The sequence below is a fragment of the Podarcis vaucheri genome, assembly GCF_965113315.1.
Source record: "Podarcis vaucheri genome assembly, chromosome: 4".
Classification (NCBI taxonomy): domain Eukaryota; kingdom Metazoa; phylum Chordata; class Lepidosauria; order Squamata; family Lacertidae; genus Podarcis; species Podarcis vaucheri.
This window is the reverse complement of record NC_138762.1, coordinates 7,744,690-7,764,787: the sequence shown is the minus strand read 5'-3', so window position 1 is coordinate 7,764,787 and position 20,098 is coordinate 7,744,690. Positions and strand designations below refer to the sequence as shown.

Here is a 20,098-nt window from a genome sequence, read left to right as displayed (position 1 = left end):
CCTCTGTCGTGGAATTCTACTCCTATTGATCCAGAGCAGAACTCCAATGTATAGTTTTTTAATTATTATTATTTAAATTTTTATTTTTTACCAACAACCAAACACAAACAGTGAAACCCCCCCAGGCAGCTGATACATTGGGTATACATAATCAATAACAACATATTCAAATCAACCATATGTACAATTTTATATACGTTAACACTCTTCCATCCACAAGGCTTATTTAACTTTTAACATTTTAAAATTGTTCAAACCTACCCAAATAATTCACTATCTTCTCAAACGAATCCTCCTCTTTCTCAATGACCTTAAACCCTTTCAATCTGTGTATCTTCACAGTTAGATATTCTAAAATTATAATATTATTCAGTTTTTTCCTCCATTGGTTCATCTCTAGCTCTTCTGCATTTTTCCAATTGCTCGCTATAACCTGTCTGGCTGCAGTTACCATCAATTTTACCCATTTACATTCCTCTTTTGTTTTTAACTCGGTGCTACTCAGACTAATAAGTACCATTAATTTAGATATTCTCACCTTCCTACCCACAGTTCACAATATTTCTATACCAATCTGTTTCCAAAATTCATTAACAGACAATCCCACCACATAGGACTCCAACGTATAGTTAGCATGCTAAAACTTTAAACCCGTTGCAGGATTCTCCAAAAAACAGACCAGAGGCAACTGTATTTCATCCGGCAGAGATTTACTGCTACTGAAGGCAGATGAGCATAATGGTCACAAATCCAAAACGTTCAGGATTAGCCCTGTCCATAAGAAATCCAGTTGCAGCAGACTTAACTTAAACTTACAATAACTTTTTATAAGTCTAAACCTTAACACTATATACAGAACATCACACCAGAAGGAAAAGAGATCAGAGAAAGTGAAACCTAGAATCATAGAGTTGGAAGAGACCACAAGGGCCATCGAGTCCAACCCCCTGCCAAGCAGGAAACACCATCAGAGCACTCCTGACATATGGTTGTCAAGCCTCTGCTTAAAGACCTCCAAAGTAGGAGACTCCACCACACTCCTTGGCAGCAAATTCCACTGTCAGACAGCTCTTACTGTCTTACCTAGGCTCCTTCTGGCCTTACTATTATAGCCAGCATGACGTTGACAGAAAGAGATAACAGAACCAGTTTAAGCCAGTTGTACTCAGCTTCTCGGAAGGTATTACCCAAATATCATGAACCTTGAAATAATAATAGTAAAATGTCCAGTAGCACCTTAGAGACCAACTAAGTTTGTTCTGGGTACAGTGTAAGCGTTCGTGTGCATGCACATTTCTTCAGATACCACAAAATCAGATTGCATGCACACGAAAGCTTATATACACCCACAACAAACTTAGCTAGTCTCTAAGGTGCAACTGGACATTTTTCTTTTTATTTTGACTGTGTCAGACCCACACGGCTACCTACCTGAATCTAGAATCATGAACCTCCTGCCTGTTTCCTTCACCCAGAGAAGCTTCCAGAACATAGCTGTCAACTTTTCCCTTTTCTTGTGTGGAATCCTATTCAGAATAAAGGAATTTCCCTTAAAAAGGGGAAACTTTGACAGCTATGTTCCAGAACCCTCTTGAATTAAGTAGAATAGGAAAGGTCTCTACACATCAGTTCAATACTTTCTGCACTAGGAAATGCAAACTGTCAGACTCAAGGGGAAACCTGGTATTTAGAGGCATAAACTGGACTCAGTGAACTCAAAAGAGTCTTTACAAAATCTGGAACGTGCAGTCGAATTATTTGAAAAGGCGGCTCCAAAGATATTTGATTCCAAACCCGGAATCCTAGAAACTGAATACCAAAAATTGTGGGATCCAGAAAGACTCAAGGGGTTTTGCAGAGATGGAATCCCAAACTGAAATGGGGGTACTTGCCATTTTTTAACTTGTCTCCCACCTGGCCCTACAGGGGGAAATTTGGAGCATACCCTGCCAAGCCGTTGCTAGACAAAGGCGGGTGACTTACGATTTGCCGGCAGAGGGTCTCTGCGATCTGCGGGTGGTCGTGCCAAGCCTTCTTGCTGTTAATCTTCTTCGGGAGAGACCAGCCCAGGAAGCGGAAACACCTGGCGAGGGCATCCTGGCAACCCTGCCGTGGGGAGTCAAAAGGGGCGTCAAGGGTCAGTCAGGGAGAGGGCAGGTCAATGGCAACAGCGACCGCCAAGCTGGCAACCTCTGCCTCTGCTCACAACCATCCTGATCTCCACTTCCGTCCCCCTAAGTTGTCTTCCTCATTTTATTCTAAGTTTGTATTAAAATTTGTAAATTGTGACCGGGGGGAAATGGAACACAAATTTTTAAAAAATCGTTTGGGGGTGGGAGAGCATAGAAATCATATGTAACATTAAGATCCAGGAGGAGAAGCCAAAACGCACTCCCTGCATCCTTCCATATGTAATAATAATAATAATAATAATAATAACAACATGAAATATGAAATAATATGAAATATGAAAACAAAATATGAAATATGAAAATAAAATATGAAATATGAAATAATATGAAATATGGAAATAAAATATGAAATATGAAATAATATGAAATATGAAATAATATGAAATAATATGAAATAAAATTTACAAAATTAAAAATTTAAATTTAGAAATAAAAAATAATAATAAAATAAAATAAAATAAAAATTTATTATTATTATTTATACCCTGCCCATTTGGCTGGGTTTCCCCAGCCACTCTGGGCGGCTTCCAACAAAATATTAAAAATACAATACATTGGTCCATGAAGCACAGGGAAACCGGATTCTGCAAACTCAGAGCAAGGAAAGGTTGGGTTCAGTGGTAGGGCGTCTGTTTGGCATGCAGAAGGTCGGCATCTCCGGGTCAGACTAGGAATGTCCCCTGTTTGAGATCTTAAGACAGCTGCTGCCAGTCAGTGCAGACATTACTGAGCTAGATGGACCCAAGGCATAGCTGTCAACTTACAGATTTGAAAATAAGGGACCAGCAGCCTCGACAATAAGGGATCAGCAGCCAAAATAAGGGATTTTAGTCAACCAGCTGAAGTACAAAGTTAAAAGGGACCAGGGTTTTTAGCCCTTCGTTTCCAGAGGTTGCTGCTCAAGACACCAGCCGATGAAACACTGCAATTAAATAACCTCAAGCAGCAACCACTTTCCCCGCAAAACGAAGTCCAAGCTACGAAGACGCTGCTGCAGTTCTGTATCTTTTCTCTCGTGCTCCATCTGCACCTCTCAGTTCCATCAGGCGGGGCGGGAGGAAGAGAGGGGGGAATAGCCCCCAAAGTAAACCCCGCAGATCAGACCATCTATGCTAGTCTACCACTACAACTCTATGGGAGAAGCGCTTGCGGTCCTTCCTCCGCTTTCCCCCTCTACGGTTAGCCCCTGGAACACCCGCCCGCACCTCCGCCTCCTCTCTCTGAACTGCTTTCTCCATGGTTGCCCTCGCTCTCCTCTCAAGGCTCCTCAGTCCCGGCTGGGAGGGGCTCCCGGGGGCCGAGACTGGTGAGAGGAGGCCGGAGGGGGGCGGGCCGGGCAGCCAAGCAACACATTGGAGCCTCCCTCCTCCCTGGCCGGCAGGGAGGGAGGGAGGGAGAGGAGCTGCTTCCTTTGAAACCCGGGAAATTTAAGGGGCATCATCAATAAGGGACAGCAGCGGGACACGGCGCTGGGATAAGGGAGTTTCCCGCCAAATAAGGGACGGTTGACAGCTATGACCCAAGGTCCTGGCTCAGGGTAAGGCAACTGCATCCTCTGTTCCTGCCTCACCTTCACCACCTCGGGCTCTTCGTCTTGCAGGTGGAGGAGCAGCGGGAGCAGACTCTGGGTCACCTGCTCTTGGATGAGGTACTTCTCCTTCTTCTTGACCACGTTGGGCAGCTCAGCGAAGAGGGCAATGGCGGAATTGCGGGTCCTGGCCTCTGCCTGTGGGCAACAGAGGCTGTTTCATGTGGGTGGGGCTTAAAAGTTCAGAGCTTGGCTGAAAGCACAGGTAGATCAAACGGGGAAGTCCCACCAGCCTCGAGAAGGGAGAAACCTGCCACTCTGGCTGCCCCTAGCCCTCGCTGACTGAAATAGAGTCGAGTGTGAATGTCATGCTCTTTATTCAGCTCTTAGTGGCAATGAATGAAACTTTCCCCAAAACGTCTAGCTATATACAGTGGTGCCCCGCAAGACGAATGCCTCGCAAGACGGAAAACTCGCTAGACAAAAGAGTTTTCCGTTTTGGAGGTGCTTCGCAAAACGAATTTCCTATGGGCTTGCTTCGCAAGACGACAATGTCTTGCGAGTTCCTGCTGTTTTTTTCCCTCCCCCCCTTTTTCTAAGCCGCTAAGCCGCTTATCAGCTGATCCGATCAGCAGATAAGCCGCTAATAGCCGCTAAAAGCCGCTAATAGCGCTAATCCGTCAATGGGCTTGCTTCGCAAGACGAAGAAACCGCTAGACGAAGAGAATCACAGAACGGATTATTTTCGTCTTGCGAGGCATCACTGTATACACATTATTTACACAATGGGCCCCGCATGATTGGCTAATTCCGGGCTGTTCCTGCAGGCCAATCAGGTTGTGGATTGACTTCCTCCAGGAGCCTGATTGGCTGCATCTGCAGGCCAATCCGGTTGCTGATTCACTTCATCCAGGAGCCTAATTGGCTGCTTCTGCAGACCAACCAGACTGCTGCATTCTGGATCCTATTGTTCTAGGATTCAGCTCAGTACATAACACTGACCATGTCTCTAGCCCTTAATTCCTACATTTCACCCTCACTGACCAAACATCTGAACCTCATTATTTGACCCCCACTGCCCAGATCTTTGAGCAGGGGAGGAGTTTAGCTCTGCCCTCTTCCCACCCTTGCCCTCAACCCATTCCCCAGCCTGGCTTTACGTGGGATGTAATCCACTGGAGCAGTCAAGTACAACATTCCTTGTTTGCCTAGAGTGGATATGCAGGAGATGTTGGTCCAGCCAGTCGAGCTTCCTGTTCCTCCTGGCTGGAGCATCCTTCCTTTGCATGTGGCTGGTAGGTGGGTGTGACCTTTCCAGACCTGGTAAAAGGCCAAGTCATATAGCCATCTTCCCTTCTTTTTCGTCCTGCCTGCTTCCTGCTTCACCTGAACCACACTGCTGGCTCTCTCAGCTAGCACTCCCTGGGTTATCTCTCATATGGGGTAAACCCATTTGTACAGTGGTGCCTCGCAAGAAGAAAAGAATCCGTTCTGTGATTCTCTTCGTCTAGCGGTTTTTTTTGTCTTGCGAAGCAAGCCCATTGACGGATTAGAGGATTAGCGCTATTAGCGCTATTAGCAGCTTTTAGCGGCTTATCAGCTTATCGGATCAGCTGATAAGCGGCTTAGCGGCTTAGAAAAAGGGGGGGAACCCCGCAGGAACTCGCAAGACATTTTCGTCTTGCAAAGCAAGCCCATAGGAAATTCGTTTTGCGAAGCACCTCCAAAACGGAAAACTCTTTCGTCTAGCGAGTTTTCCGTCTTGCGAGGCATTCGTCTTGCAGGGCACCACTGTACATATTTGTAACTTTAAGCCTAAAGCCTGCCTTCAGGGATCACACTGTGCTTTGCCTGATCGTGAGTAAACTTCTTTTTGTTACTTATGAATAAGACTGTTGTTTCTTTATTCTTTTAGGAGGGATATTACCAGGAACATATCCCAATCTGGGCAAGCCAGATTGAACTGCTTATTGTTTTAAGAGACTCACACGAGCCTGCAACCAGCTTCTGGCTGTGTAATAGGGGAATGCGCTCTGCTACTTGCTAGCGCGAGTTAGGAAGGATAATATTAATCAATATATCCTCTCCTGTTACCCACAACATTCCCGCACCTTACGAGTCTCACACTGACCCAGCCTCTCCATTTTCAGGGCCAATGAAGGAGACATAGCCAAGCCACCAGGGACTGGAGGGAGAAGGGGGTCACGGGGCGGTGGGAGGCGCAGCCCAGACTGGAAGGAAACCTCCCCCAATTTCTTACATTGCTGAACAAAGGAAGCAGCTTCTCAGCCAAGCTGACAATGTCGCTCCTCTGCATGAACTTCAGAAGGTTCTGGATGGCCGTGATGCCCTCAGCGACAACCACGCCGTCTGCCTCTTCCAAGCTGCCCAAGAGCGTTGGCATGAGGGTCTTGACCTCCTCCACCTGCAAACAGGAAGAGAGCCAGTGTGGTGTAGTGGTTAAGAGCGGTAGTCACGTAATCTGGGGAACCAGGTTCACTTCCCTGCTCCTCCACATGCAGCTGCTGGGTGACCTTGGGCAAGTCACACTTCTGTGAAGTCTCTCAGCCCCACTCACCTCACAGAGTGTTTGTTGTGGGGGAGGAAGGGAAAGGAGAATGTTAGCCGCTTTGAGACTCCTGAAGGGGAGTGAAAGGCGGGATATCAAATCCAAACTCTTCTTCTTCTTCTTCTTCTGAACATCGCTCCCTTCCCCAAGCTTCTTCTGGACAAAAAAGCTGACTCTGGGTCTCTAGATAATGTGGGGTGTGTCATCACTGTAGCAGACAAGTACAACACTTCCTGTTTGCCCAGAGTGGACACACAGGGGAATGTTGCTCCAGCCAGGAGGACTTCCGGTCACACCTGGTCTGGAGCATCCTCTCCCTCCCCCCAGGCGTGTGACCAGGTAGATGGACATGATCCTGGCAGACCCCATAAAAGGGCTGTTCCAGCAGCCATCTTCCCTTCTTCTTCGCTTTATTCCATCTTGATTCCTTTTGCTGTCTGCTGGCTCTCAGCTAGCAGCGCATAGGCTCATTCCCATAAGGCAGGGATGTCCAACAGGTTGATTACGATCTACTGGTAGATCCCTATGAGGTTTTGGTAGATCGCGGTCGATCTCTGGCTCCCTTTCCTTAGTGTCGCTAAAACTGACTCCTGCGCTGCCCCTCACCCCGCCCTCTATTGTTGTATGATCTCTGGAAGGGAAGACGGAGCTTTCTCTGTGCTGCTGTTTTGATCCACAACGATCTTTTTGTTAGTGACTTTACCCCTTTGTCCCTTGCCTTTAACACCCACCAAAAAATGGAACTTCCCCCCAAAAAAGCTTTTTTTTTTAACCCCCACCAAACTGGGCTTTCCTCAACAACTTTGAGCTGAACCCAGAAAACCGGGGTTGGATCACTGCCAGTTTTTAATTCTGAAAGTTGATCGCAGTCACTTGAGAGTTGGACACCCCTGCCATATGGGATGGACTCAAACTCTCTTCTGTAACTACAAGCTAAAGCCTGCCTTCAGGATCATAATGTGAGTTGAATGTAAGTTAACTTCTTATTACTTTTAAGAGAAGACTGTTGTGTCTTTATTCTTTTAAAGAGGGATTAAATGGGAATTTTTAAATTTATTTTATATTATTATTATTATTATTATTATTATTATTATTATTATTATTATTATTATTATCATTTTATTATTATTATTTACCAGGGACAAATCCCATCTGGACAAGCCAGACTGGTTTGCTTAACTCAAGAGATTCTACCAAACGAATCTACCAAATTGCTTCCTGCAATATATAGGAGAATGTGCTTTCCTACCAGCTCATTACTGTGAGGAAGGATAATATTTAATCAATATAGCCTACTATCCACAATATTCCCACAGATAAAGGTAAAGGTACCCCTGACAGTCAAGTCCAATCGCAGACAACTCTGGGGTTGCGTGCTCATCTCGCTCTATAGGCCGAGGGAGCCGACGTTTGTCCACAGACAGCTTCCGGGTCATGTGGTCAGCATGACTAAACCGATCGGAAGGTCAGCGGTTCAAATCCCCACGACGGGGTGAGCTCCTGTTCCTCGGTCTCTGCTCCTGCCAACCTAGCAGTTCGAAAGTATGAACTGCAAGTAGATAAATAGGTACCATTCCAGTGGGAAGGTAAACGGCGTTTCCATGCGCTGCTCTGGTTTCACCAGAAGAAGCTTAGTCATGCTGGCCACATGACCCAGAAAAAACTGTCTGTGGAGTAGACAAACGCTGGTTCCCTCGGCCAGTAAAGCGAGATGAGCGCCGCAACCCCAGAGTCGTTCTTGACTGGACTTAACTGTCAGGGGTCCTTTACCTTTTTAAAATTATACCCTGCTTCCCCTCTCCATGATGGAACTGCTGAAAGCGGATTGCGAGACAAGGAGAGCAAGCAGGAAAGGGGCCACGATCCATTCGCCAAGATCACAAATTGTCGAGCGGAAAAACAACAGGGAAAGACCAAAGCACAAAGAAGAGAATCGGGGATCAACGCCCTAAGCAGAAAACTTGTTTAGACAGCAATATTCTCAACTGCTGACGGAAAGCAGATAAAGAGGCGGTGGCAGGGAGTTCCGCAGGTGGGGCACCGTTGCAGAAAAGGCACTTTCAACCTGTTGCCACCAGCCTTCCTGCAGAAGGCAGCATCTCATGCACTTGATATCTCTCTGGCCTGGTACAGGAAGGCTGTGGTTACTGTATTTTTCGCTCTATAGGACGCACTTTTTCCACTCCAAAAATTAAGGGGAAATGTGTGTGCATCCTGTGGAGCGGATGCAGGCTCCTTGGCTTCAGCGAAAGCAACACAAAGCCTCCGAAGCCCAGAGGGAGCGCTCCCTCCGCGCTCCGGAGGCTTTGCGTTGCTTTCGCTGAAGCCTTTGGAGCGCAGCGCGAGTTTCCGCTGCGCTCCGCAGGCTTTGGGTGAACGCACCTTGAATGCACAGAATGCTCCTTGTTTTAGAGGGGGAGAACAAGAAGAAAAAAAATCTCCCCCTCTCTGCACAGCGCCCCTTCAGCCAAGTGGGAGGAGAAATGGAAGGGGCTCCGTTTCTCCTGCCGCTTCGCTGAAGGGGCACTGAGCAGAGAGGGGGAGAATTTTTTTTTCTTGTTCTCCCCCTCTAAAACAAGGTGCGTCCTATGGTCGGGCGCGTCCTATAGAGCGAAAAATATGGTACATTCTCCACAGCTGCCAGCCCTTCCAACTCCACAATTCCCATGATTCATGTGAGAGAACAGAGGGGTTGTCCCCGCCCCCTCCTTCCTCACCTTATCAGGGTGGATGGCTAAGATGCCCAGAGCTCTCAGGCCAAGGGAACGGACGTCCGGGCTGGGATTCCTGGTCCACTCCTCAAGACTCTCAAAGATCTGGTCTGCCGGCAGCTGCTCAATCTCCTGGTAGTGGAGAAGCTGAGGAACAAGAAAGGACCATCGGCCACGTGAGAGAGGAACGGGCAGGAAGCGACCACCTCTTTCCCTGAGATGGAGCTTGCCTAGATGAGCAGGGCCAACAGCCGTAAAAACGTCCACATTAAGTCTCCAAAATGCTCTCTCTCTGTGTGTGTTTTAGTGTTGTTATTGTTGTTGTTGTTGATTATTATTATTATTATTATTATTATTATTATTATTATTATTATTATTATTCCCAGCTACTCTGGGCGACTTCCAGCACACAAAAATAATAAGAAAACAGCAAACATTAATAGTAACAATCAGATCCTACACAAAATAGGTCACAATAACTTTGAAATAAACAACGTATACCAAATACAGCAATATGCAATAATCCAACAGTAAACACTAAAATGAAACATCAGCTAGTAATAATTAAACAGTTATCAGTTACAATAAAGAATTACTCATCCATAATGGATAAAAACAGCAGCAAATCACAATGCATAAAATGCGACAAATCATGCAAGACGATGTAAAAGGATTAAACTGAGAAACAAGGGCGCACAACTTATAAAATTATTTTTATTATTATTTTAAAAAAATCTATCCCTGAACTCTGCTCCCAGCTGCTTCTCATTGTCTGCAAAACAACAAGGTGGTTTAGGGCAGGAGTTTTCTACCTTTTCGGACCCAGGACCTTATTACATGAGCTCAGTCACCCCTTACCATACAATATCTTTATTACATGTTTACTTAGGTTGACTGAGCTTCATGTAATCAGCCCTGGGTGCAAGGATGGAAGGATAAAGAGGCAAGCAAATTAAAAAATAAATAAATCCTCAACCAATTCATTAGGCCTGCCTGCTGTTTAAACAGTCCTTAATCAACTAAGGACTCACCTCGAAATTAACCATTTAGATAACTCATTAGTCCGTTACATTTAATTCCATTCGATTTAAATGTCTTTTAAACTGATGAGCTGAGCTCATCCTTAGGATACAGTCTTTCTCTCCCTCCCCCCACCAGCATTTCTCACAGGAGGAATCAAAATAGCTTCCCCAAATTAAAATGTCTTTAACCCCTTAAACACACAGACTCCGGATGGGGTTGCCTGTGAAGAGGGAAGGAAGACCACAGATCAGTCTCTCTTCAAACTTGCGAGGTGACGTTCTCCTCACTGCACATTTTAAGCACACGGCACGTTTCTTATTTCCTTATTGCATTTTTATTCCACCTCTCTCCCCAGGGAGATCAAGGTTGTGTGTGCGAGGTTCTCCCATTCCTCATTCAATCCCCACAACAACCCTGTGGGTTAGGATAGGCTCAGAAAAGGCGTCTGAGGGTTTCAGACCAGAATCTTTCCAGCCCTTCGCGGGGATTGAACCCAGAGAGGTTCTGAATGCCAAGAAGATACTCCAGCCCTGAACGACGGCCTTTGGGGAGCAGCTTCCATCCTAAGCTTCTGCAGGGATCGCTCTCCTCCTGGTCCTGAATGGGGTAACTGTGCCCCCGAAGGACCAGGTGCGCAGCCTGGGAGTCATTTTGGACTCACAGCTGTCCATGGAGGCACAGGTCAAATCTGTGTCCAGGGCAGCTGTTTACCAGCTCCATCAGGTATGCAGGATGAGACCCTCCCTGCCCACAGACTGTCTCGCCAGAGTGGTGCATGCTCTGGTTATCTCTCGCTTGGACTACTGCAATGTGCTCTACGTGAGGCTACCTTTGAAGGTGACCCAGAAACTACAATTAATCCAGAATGCGGCAGCTAGACTGCTGACTGGGAGTGGCCAATAAGATCACATAACACCGGTCTTGAAAGACCTACATTGGCTCCCAGTACGTTTCCGAGCACAATTCAAAGTGTTGGTGTTGACTTTAAAGCCCTAAACGCCCTCGGCCCAGTATACCTGAAGGAGCGTCTCCACCCCCATCGTTCAGCCCGGACACTGAGGTCCAGCTCTGAGGGCCTTCTGGTGGTTCCCTCATTACGAGAAGAAAAGCTACAGGGAACCAGGCAGAGGGCCTTCTCGGTAGTGGCGCCCGCCCTGTGGAACGCCCTCCCACCAGATGTCAAAGAGAAGAACAACTACCTGACATTTAGAAGACATCTGAAGGCAGCCCTGTTCAGGGAAGTTTTTAATGTGTGACATTTTAATGTATTTTTAATCTTTGTTGGAAGCTGCCCAGAGCGGCTGGGGAAACCCAGCCAGATGGGCGGGGTACAAATAAAAAAATATTATTATTATTACTCCTGTGGAGGCTTGGGAGGCAAGCTGCACGACCGCCAGCCACATGGTTGATGGGGCACAGCTGGCGGGCATGCAGGGAAAGGGCAAAGCCACACATCTCCCCCATTCACTGGGACTCCCCTCAGAGGCCAGTGCCCTGGCGCAACGCACCAGTAAGCCCAACAGGAAAGACGGCTCTGTTTCCCCACCTGGCCCTGTATGGGAGAAGGCATTCTCTCAGGTCACCTGGTCCCAGGTGGTCGCTCTAGCTGTCCTGCGCATCGCTTACCTCTACGAAGAAAGCAATGGTGGTCGGCTTGAGTTTCTTGCTGCCTTTGCTGAGCAGAGAGAACATCATGTCCAGGATCCTCATGGTTTCGGGGCAAGCAAAGTGCAGCATGGCTCTGGAAGACACCAGGGGGAAGGCGGCATGTTGTTACAAGGAAGGAGGGTAATGCCACCCCTGCGAGGCGGCCGCAGCTGAATAATGCAGCACTCCTCTTGTTGCGATATTGGGAAATCTCAGGTTAAAAACTTTGGTTCATGTAGAAGAGGAGCATGCTGGGAGAACCAAAGATTGTAGAATGTTGGGAATGCGTATCTGGGTCTCAATTACTGACTTTAAAAGTGTGAATGGGGTTATCTCTTTCCCTTCACAGGATTCTAGCTGATTTGTGGTTTTGACACCTGGGTGTCTGGGAGGTAGATTCAGTGTGAGAGGGTTATCTGGCTAATTTACAACTCAAAGAATTTGGTCTGTATCTGGGAATGCTTTAATCTTCAAGGCCCTTTTGATAAACAGAATTCAGCTAACAAGCCTGAGTTACTGTTCCTCCACGTAACCATTGGCAAATTGCTAATTAATCCAAAGAACTGATTGGTTTCTAAGTTTGAATCCATTTTGGTTCAAGAAGGATCAAACCTGAAGAAACTAAGATGCAAATTGCAGCAGACCATCTTGCCAATGGTCTGAAGCTCAACATCAAAAAAGTGAAGATCATGGCCACTGGGCCCATCACCTCCTGACAAACAGAAGGGGAAGAAATGGAGGCAGAGAGAGATTTTACTTTCTTGGGCTCCATGATCACTGCAGATGATGACAGCAGTCACGAAATTAAAAGACGCCTGCTTCTTGGGAGAAAAGCAATGACAAACCTAGATAGCATCTTAAAAAGCAGAGACATCACCTTGCCAACAAAGGTCCGTATACCGGTAGTTAAAGCTATGGTTTTCCCAGTAGTGATGTATGGAAGTGAGAGCTGGACCAAAAAGAAGGCTGATTGCCAAAGAATTGATGCTTTTGAATTCTGGTGCTGGAGGAGACTCTTGAGAGTCCCATGGACTGCAAGAAGATCAAACATATCCATTCTGTAGGAAATCAGCCCTGAGTGCTCACTGGAAGGACAGATCCTGAAGCTGAGGCTCCAAGACTTTGGCCACCTCATGAGAAGAGAAGACTCCCTGTTCTCTCGCTGTGATTATTAAAGTTTCTAACTGGTAAGAAGACTCCTTTTCTTTTTTTTGCTTATCTACTGCCCCCGGGGGGTGGGGTGGAGCTGATTCCCTGAAACCTGACACCAGCCTTCTGGGCCCAGGGCCTAGGCTCCCTTGGAGAAGAGCTTTGATGATTTTCAAAATGGCAGAGCCAGTGTGGCAGTCTGGGTGCTGGCGGGTGCCTCTCCTTGGCCAGGGGCGAAGTTGGCGGAACAGCAGGGCCCTCACCTTGCCAGCAGCGTGGCCCCCTGGAGCACTTCCCTGGCGCTCTGCAGCATGCTCCAGCCCCGCGTCCTCTCCATGAACGTGACCTCGTAGCGGCAGCCAGTGCGAATCAGGAGCAACTTGAGGGCCTCCGCTGAAAAGCTAAGCCAAGAGGACGGCCTGGTTACATAAGGACATAAGTGAAGCTCTGCAGGATCAGGCCATGAGGATGCTCAGCCAGATAGGCAGATTTGGCCGGACGCAGCAGACTCTTCTTAACGGTCTTAACTGTTTTCATACCTGCAATTGTTTTGTGCATGTCTTTATTGCATTGTGAAATCGCCTTGACATAATTCATAGCAAGCAACACATAAATACAGTGGTGCCCCGCAAGACGAATGCCTCGCAAGACGGAAAACTCGCTAGATGAAAGAGTTTTCCGTTTTGGAGGTGCTTCGCAAAACGAATTTCCTATGGGCTTGCTTCGCAAGACGACAATGTCTTGCGAGTTCCTGCTGGTTTTTTCCCCTCCCCCCTTTTTCTAAGCCGCTAAGCCGCTTATCAGCTGATCCGATCAGCAGATAAACCGCTAAAAGCCGCTAATAGCGCTAATAGCGCTAATCCGCTAATCCGTCAATGGGCTTGCTTCACAAGACAAAAAAACTGCTAGACGAAGAGAATCACAGAACGGATTCTTTTCGTCTTGCGAGGCACCACTGTATTGTTGTTGTTGTTGTTGTTGTTGTTGTTGATAATAATAATAGTCTGAGTAGAAATGGAGAATAATGTAAGAACATAAGGGTTTGCTGGATCCAGCCAATGGCCCATCTAATCTAGTACAGTGGTACCTCGGGATGCGAACGGGATCTGTTCCGGAGCCCCCTTCACATCCTGAACATAACGTAAGACGCGACAGCGCGTCTGCACGTGCGCGGGTCGCGTTTCACCGCTTCCACGCATGTGCGTGATGTCATTATGTCCCTCTGCGCATGCGCGAGGTGTGAAACCCAGAGGTAACGTGCTCTATTACTTCCGGGTCGCAGCGGAGCGCAACCTGAACATGCTCAACCCGAGGTATGACTGTATCCTTTTCCCACAGCATCCAACCAGATCCCTGTGGGAAACCCGCAAGCAGGATTCGAACACAGGAGCAACAAGAGGGCAGAGCAGAGCCATCCTGGCTAATAGCCCCCCAAAGCCCTCCATGAATTTGTCTAATCCTCTTTGAAAGTCATCCAGGTTGTTGGTCATCACTGCCTCCTGTGGGAGTTAACTATGTGCTGCATGAACAAGTGCTTTTAACTGTCCTGAATTTTCCAACATACAGATGTTTACAAGTTCTAGCGTTCTCTCCTTGTCACCCACTAGCAGAGGATCCGGGTCAGGCCTCAGACTATGGGTGCCCAGCCACATAAGTGCCTGGCTTATATTTTAACACTTGTGTGTGTTGAGAGATCAAGGCAATGCCTGGGTAAAGAGGCCTGTCTTCGAAAGCCGGCAGTATGCCAATGCAGATGGATGCCTCTCTTATTTCCCCAGGGAGCATGTTCCATGACCATGGGGCTACCAGTGAAAAAGCCCAGCTCTGTGTTATACAAAATGGATAGCTATCAGACTGCGGAGAGACTAACCAGGTTACATTTCTTAATCTTTTTAAAAAATATATAACTTTTACTAAGTTCTTCTATTATGCATTTTAGAATATTCATTTAAGCAACCTTAAAATATCAATGACTTCCTTCCTTCTCTTTCCATGGTTCGTTTTACATAACACAAATCCCTGCATATTTTACATAAACTAAACCATTCAGTATTCCATTATTACATCCATGAAAACTTGTTTACACTGTTGAATTTATCTCAACGCTGCCCACGTTTTCAAACATACACAATTTCCACCCATATAGTCAATAAATGCTTTCCAGTCTTCTCTGAACGTATGTTCTTCTTGTTCTCTTATTCTATAGGTTAAGTCTGCAAGCTGCACATATTCTGTCAGCTTAAGTTGCCATTCTTCTTTGGTTGGGACCTCACTCGTTTTCAATTTTGGGGCTAACGAAACATGGCTGTGGTAGTGGCATAAATAAATAGTCTTTTTTTGACAACTGGGAATTTCAGTCTGAATTATCCCCAACAAAAAAGACTGGTTTTTTTTGGAAAAGTACTTTTAAACATTATTTTTTTCAATTTGTTATAGATTATTTCCCAATACTCTTTTAACTCTTTCAGGTTAAAAGGCGACATTTGCTAATCTGAATGTTAGAATTCCTGCTCCGTGATTGCAGTCATGGGATTTTTGTCTTTCACGTGGCGTGGCATGTTTTGACTCCACAGACTGGGAAGTGATGGAGACAGGATGTTTGTGTTACTGTGTTCCATGAAGTGGGACTACTGTCCTTTGTTCTTTCTCTCTTCGCTGTCTGATGCTAGAGAGAGAGGGAGCCATGTTGCAGTGCTCCGTGTGTGTTTATACGTAAATAAAGTAGATTAGCCAAAATGCTGAGTTGCTGAGGTCTGTTACGCAAAGCTGTGCAAACTCTGCGGATCCCTAAGTGTGCCGATGTCGGTTGGCATCAGTCACTGTGATTTTCGGCTGAAGAAAGCTTTGGAAGCTCCTGAACGATCAACCAGGAGGGAGCGAACATGCCAGTTGGGCATGTGTCTCTGCCAGGGTCCTACTCGAGTGTAGGCTGAACTCCTGACACTGAATGCCCTCGCCGGGCAACCAAGGTACGCACCTCGCAAGGTTTTCCCCACGACCACATTGCTTCCGGAGGAAATTCGTATCTGGCAGAGCTTCGGCCTGGTTGCTGAAGTAGAGTTCGATGAGCAGAGCGGTCAGAAGGTCTGGATAAAGTCTCTGGATGGTGTCTTTAGATTCAGGCACCGAGATCACTTCGTAGAGAGCCTGAGTGATCTGATTGGGGAGGAGAGAAAACAGTGGGTGGGGAGGCTTTGAGGACAATTCTCGCGTGTCTTTTTAAAATTACAGACACTTCAGGTTGCATTTTTTCGGGTTACGGACCCGCTGAAACTTGGAAGTACCGGAACGGTTTACTTCCGGGTTTTGGCAGTCGTGCATGTGCAGAAGTGCTAAATTGTGCTTTGTGCATGCGCAGAATTACCGAATTGCTACCCGCACATGCGCAGATGCAGCGCTGCGGGTTGCGAAAGCTGCAGGTTGCAAACGTGCCTCCCGCACGGATCATGTTCGCAACCCAAACATCCACTGTAGTTTTTTATTTATATTTTTCAAATTTATACATTTCATTAATTTTACAATCAATTTAACATTTCCAAATTTTGACTTTCTTTCCCCTCTTTCTGTGGTTGCTTAATTTAATTTTTTTAATATCTTCTGCATGTCCAACTTGCTCATTTATCCATCTGCTTTAAATATATACTCTTATAAAACAGCAAGTTATTACATTAATCCTGCCCATGTTTTTACAGTGGTGCCTCGCAAGACGAAAAGAATCCGTTCCGCGAGTCTCTTCGTCTTGCGGTTTTTTCCATTAGCGGCTTAGCGGATTAGCGCTATTAGCGGGTTAGCGGATCAGCTGATAAGCGGCTTAGCGGCTTAGCGGATCAGCTGATAAGCGGCTTAGCGGATCAGCTGTTAAGCGGCTTAGGATCAGTTGATAAGCGGCTTAGCGGCTTGAGAAAGGGGGGGGGAGGAAAAAAACCCGCAGGAACTCGCAAGACATTTTCGTCTTGCGAAGCAAGCCCATAGGAAATTCGTTTTGCGAAGCACCTCCAAAACGGAAAACCCTTTCATCTAGCGGGTTTTCCGTCTTGCGAGGCATTCGTCTTGTGGGGCACCACTGTATCTGTTCACAATTTATCTGTAAGTATTCAATAAACCATTTCCATTCTTTTATAAGAAGTTTGTTATCTTGGTTTCTTATCCTTCTGGTAAGTTTCGCCATCTCTGCGTATTCCATGTGTTTTTGTATCCACTCTTCCTTTATTGGGACTTCTGCTTATTCCATTTTGGGGCAAGTAGAAATTCTTGCTGCTGTAATAGCATACATGAATAAGTTTCTATACAATTTAGGTAGTTCTGTCCCTATAATTCCCAAAAGGGAATCTTCTGGTTTTTTAATCAAAGTTATTTTGAACACCCTTTTCAATTCATTATATATCATTTCCCAATAAGCTTTAACCTTACTACAAGACCACAACATATGATAAAAAAGAACCTTCTTTCTCTTTACATTTCCAGCATTTGTTTGATTTAAATTTATACATTTTTGCCAGTTTACTTGGATTCAGGCACCGAGATGAGCTCGTAGAGAGCCTGCGTGATCTGAAAGGGGAGGCAGGAGAAAAGAGTGGGTGGGGAGGCCGTGAGGACAATTCTCTCTTGTGTCAGGGACCTTGGTGCGAAAGACGCGACGCCTTCAATTAAAGAAGTCCAGGAATCTGTTTCTTGACTAAATGGGACATCCAGTCCTTCCACACAAGATGTGCCTCCTGGTTACCACCGCCTCCCTTTCTTCAATTCAGTAGTATTGATTTATTTTGATTTATAAACTGCTTGATCAAAAATCTCTCCAATCGGATTGCAAATAAAACGGGAGACGAAACACAACTAAAACCCACAGTCCAATGAAAAACAGTGTATAAGATCATCATTGAACAAACACACACAAACATATAAACAAATGCTTTGACAGGCAGCTTCCTGAGTTAGAATCATGGAACTGTAGAGTTGCAAGAGACCCCCCAGGGGTCATCTAGTCCAACCCCCTGAAGTGCACAAATTGTCACTAAATATAAAATAAGCTTCAGAAATGAACACTCGCAGCTAAACAAAATATATACAGAACCACTGTCATTAAAAGCAAATACAAAACTAATAAATATTTAAAAACAGATGTAAGTAATAAAATGATATGCCTCGACTGGCTTGCTGGAAAAAATAAATCCTTTTCAGCAGGCAATCTAAAGCAATCTATCGAGGGTGGCTGCCTAATATTCTTAGTGTAACTGAGGGCAGTCCTTTAGTTAAAAAATGGGGAACTGGGAACTTTTACCAATCACCCAGAGATCTGCCAATCAGATCCCAATCTTCATTCTGCCCAGGCCAGCTCAGACGGTGGCAAGACGAGAACGGGGCCTTTTTGGTATTGGCTCCCTGCTTATGGAACGCTCTCCCCAGAGAGGCTCGCCTGGCACCGTCATTATATAGCGTTAGGTGCCAGGGAAAAACCTTTCTTGTTAACCAGGCCTTTGGCTTTTAACTATCGATGGCCTTTTAGAGCGGGTGGGATCAGTGGCGTAGCGTGGGGGGTGCCAGGGGGCCGGGCGCAACATGGGCGGGGGGCGCGCTCACACTAGCAGCTCTCTGCCCCCACTAAAATCCACGGGTTAGGGAGCCCGCGCTCACTCGGCTTGGCGAGGAGGTCGCGGAAGGGGGAGAGCGAAGCCTTCTGCCATGGGCAAAAAAAGGAGAGGAAGCCGGGCGGGCGGGCGGGCTGGCTGGCTGGCGGGGGTCTGGCTGCGCCTGCTGCTGCCAGGCTTTGACAGCTTGGCGAAGCGGAGGGAGAGGAGCTTTATGGTAATTGCGGCTCTCTCTCCACTGGCCGCCTGGGTAGTGAGCCGAGGCGAGCAGGGAGTCTGGCGAGGGGGCGGGAAGAGACTTTTCCACCTCGCCTGGTCAAAAAGGAGAGCGGAGTCTCCTCAGGGCGCCCTCAGGCAGGGCAGGGCAAGGCAAGCAGAGCGAGGAGGAGAGAGAGGGGAAGGGGGGGGAAGCAGCCAGGAAACGCTGCGGTGTGGAGGAGGAATCAATTAAGGAGAGAAAGCGAAAAGCCTTGGAGAAAGGGAAAAAAGGAAAGAAAAGAGGCAGCTCCATGAGAGCGCGGGGGAAAGAGAAGCCTCGCTGCTGCTGCTGCTTGGGAGAGTAAATCACTGTACTTGCCTTGCCCTGGGTTAGGGGGCGCAAATTACTTGCCTTGCCCCGGGTGCTGATAACCCACGCTACACCGCTGGGTGGGATGTTCAGAGAGACCCGTAGCTCTGTTATCTCCAAAGATATGGCAAGACTCACGGCGATAGAGGCTGCGGAGGTCTGAAGCTCAGTGCTGTGGTGGTCCTGAAGCCTGGCCAGCAAATTCTCCATCAGCTGCTCCTCCACGACTTCCTCGGTAGAGAGGGACTGCCACAACTCGGACGAATTGCTGCAAAGGGCCAAAAGAGGATGGAGCAACGTCAACGGCTGAGGGCCTCTGAAACGTGTCTCGTCGTCCCACTGTGCTCTGTCTTGGTCGGACCCCCAACCTGGAGTCCTGTGTCCAGTTCTGGGCACCACAATTTAAGAAGGATGCTGAGAAGCTGGAAGGTGGGTGGCCAAGGTGATCAGGGGTCTGGAAATGACGCCTGATGAGGAACGGTTGAAGGAGTTGGGTATGTTTAGCCTGGGAAAGAGGAGACTGAGAGGAGATAAGATAGCCATATTCAACTTCCTACAGGGGTGTCACACAGAAGAGGGAGTGTTAAAGTTTGTGGGTCGTAAATCCTTTGACCCACGGAGTCTGCTGCAACGGCACTGCAATAAATCTTATTTATTAGCACTCCGACAAACTTCAATGGCACCCACACGCTTCCACTCGCACGCTGCCTCTCTTCTGAGTTGTCAGATAGCCAGCAGAGTTCACACGCAGCGTATAATGGCTTTGTCTGTGTCTACGTGGTGTCTTCAATAACTCAGCTCGACACCAGTGCTTCTAATCTATCACTCTTTATTTAGGTAAAGGTAAAGGGACCCCAGACCGTTAGGTCCAGTCGTGACTGACTCTGGGGTTGCGGCGCTCATCTCGCTTTATTGGCCGAGGGAGCTGGCGTACAGCTTCCGGGTCATGTGGCCAGCAGGACTAAGCCGCTTCCGGCGAACCAGAGCAGCACACAGAAACGCCATTTACCTTCCTGCTGGAGTGGTACCTATTTATCTACTGTATTTTTTGCTCTATAAGACTCACTTTTTCCCTCCTAAAAAGTAAGGGGAAATGTGTGTGCATCTTATGGAGCGAATGCAGGCT

General features: G+C 47.0%; 1 protein-coding gene across 2 annotated transcripts in view; it reads right to left on the bottom strand.

The window, feature by feature from the left end:
* The window catches only part of LOC309530298 (maestro heat-like repeat-containing protein family member 7), a 51,467-nt gene that overhangs the window by 7,897 nt on the left and 23,472 nt on the right, over positions 1–20,098 (bottom strand). For both annotated transcript variants that reach the window (XM_082219082.1, XM_082219083.1), the window contains 8 exons: positions 19,111–19,240; positions 15,797–15,975; positions 13,083–13,220; positions 11,650–11,764; positions 9,007–9,147; positions 5,981–6,145; positions 3,763–3,918; positions 1,984–2,106 (listed from right to left, as the gene is read on the bottom strand). In XM_082219082.1, coding sequence (XP_082075208.1) covers positions 1,984–2,106; positions 3,763–3,918; positions 5,981–6,145; positions 9,007–9,147; positions 11,650–11,764; positions 13,083–13,220; positions 15,797–15,975; positions 19,111–19,240 — 1,147 coding nt within the window. The remainder of the gene's footprint in view (positions 1–1,983; positions 2,107–3,762; positions 3,919–5,980; positions 6,146–9,006; positions 9,148–11,649; positions 11,765–13,082; positions 13,221–15,796; positions 15,976–19,110; positions 19,241–20,098) is intronic.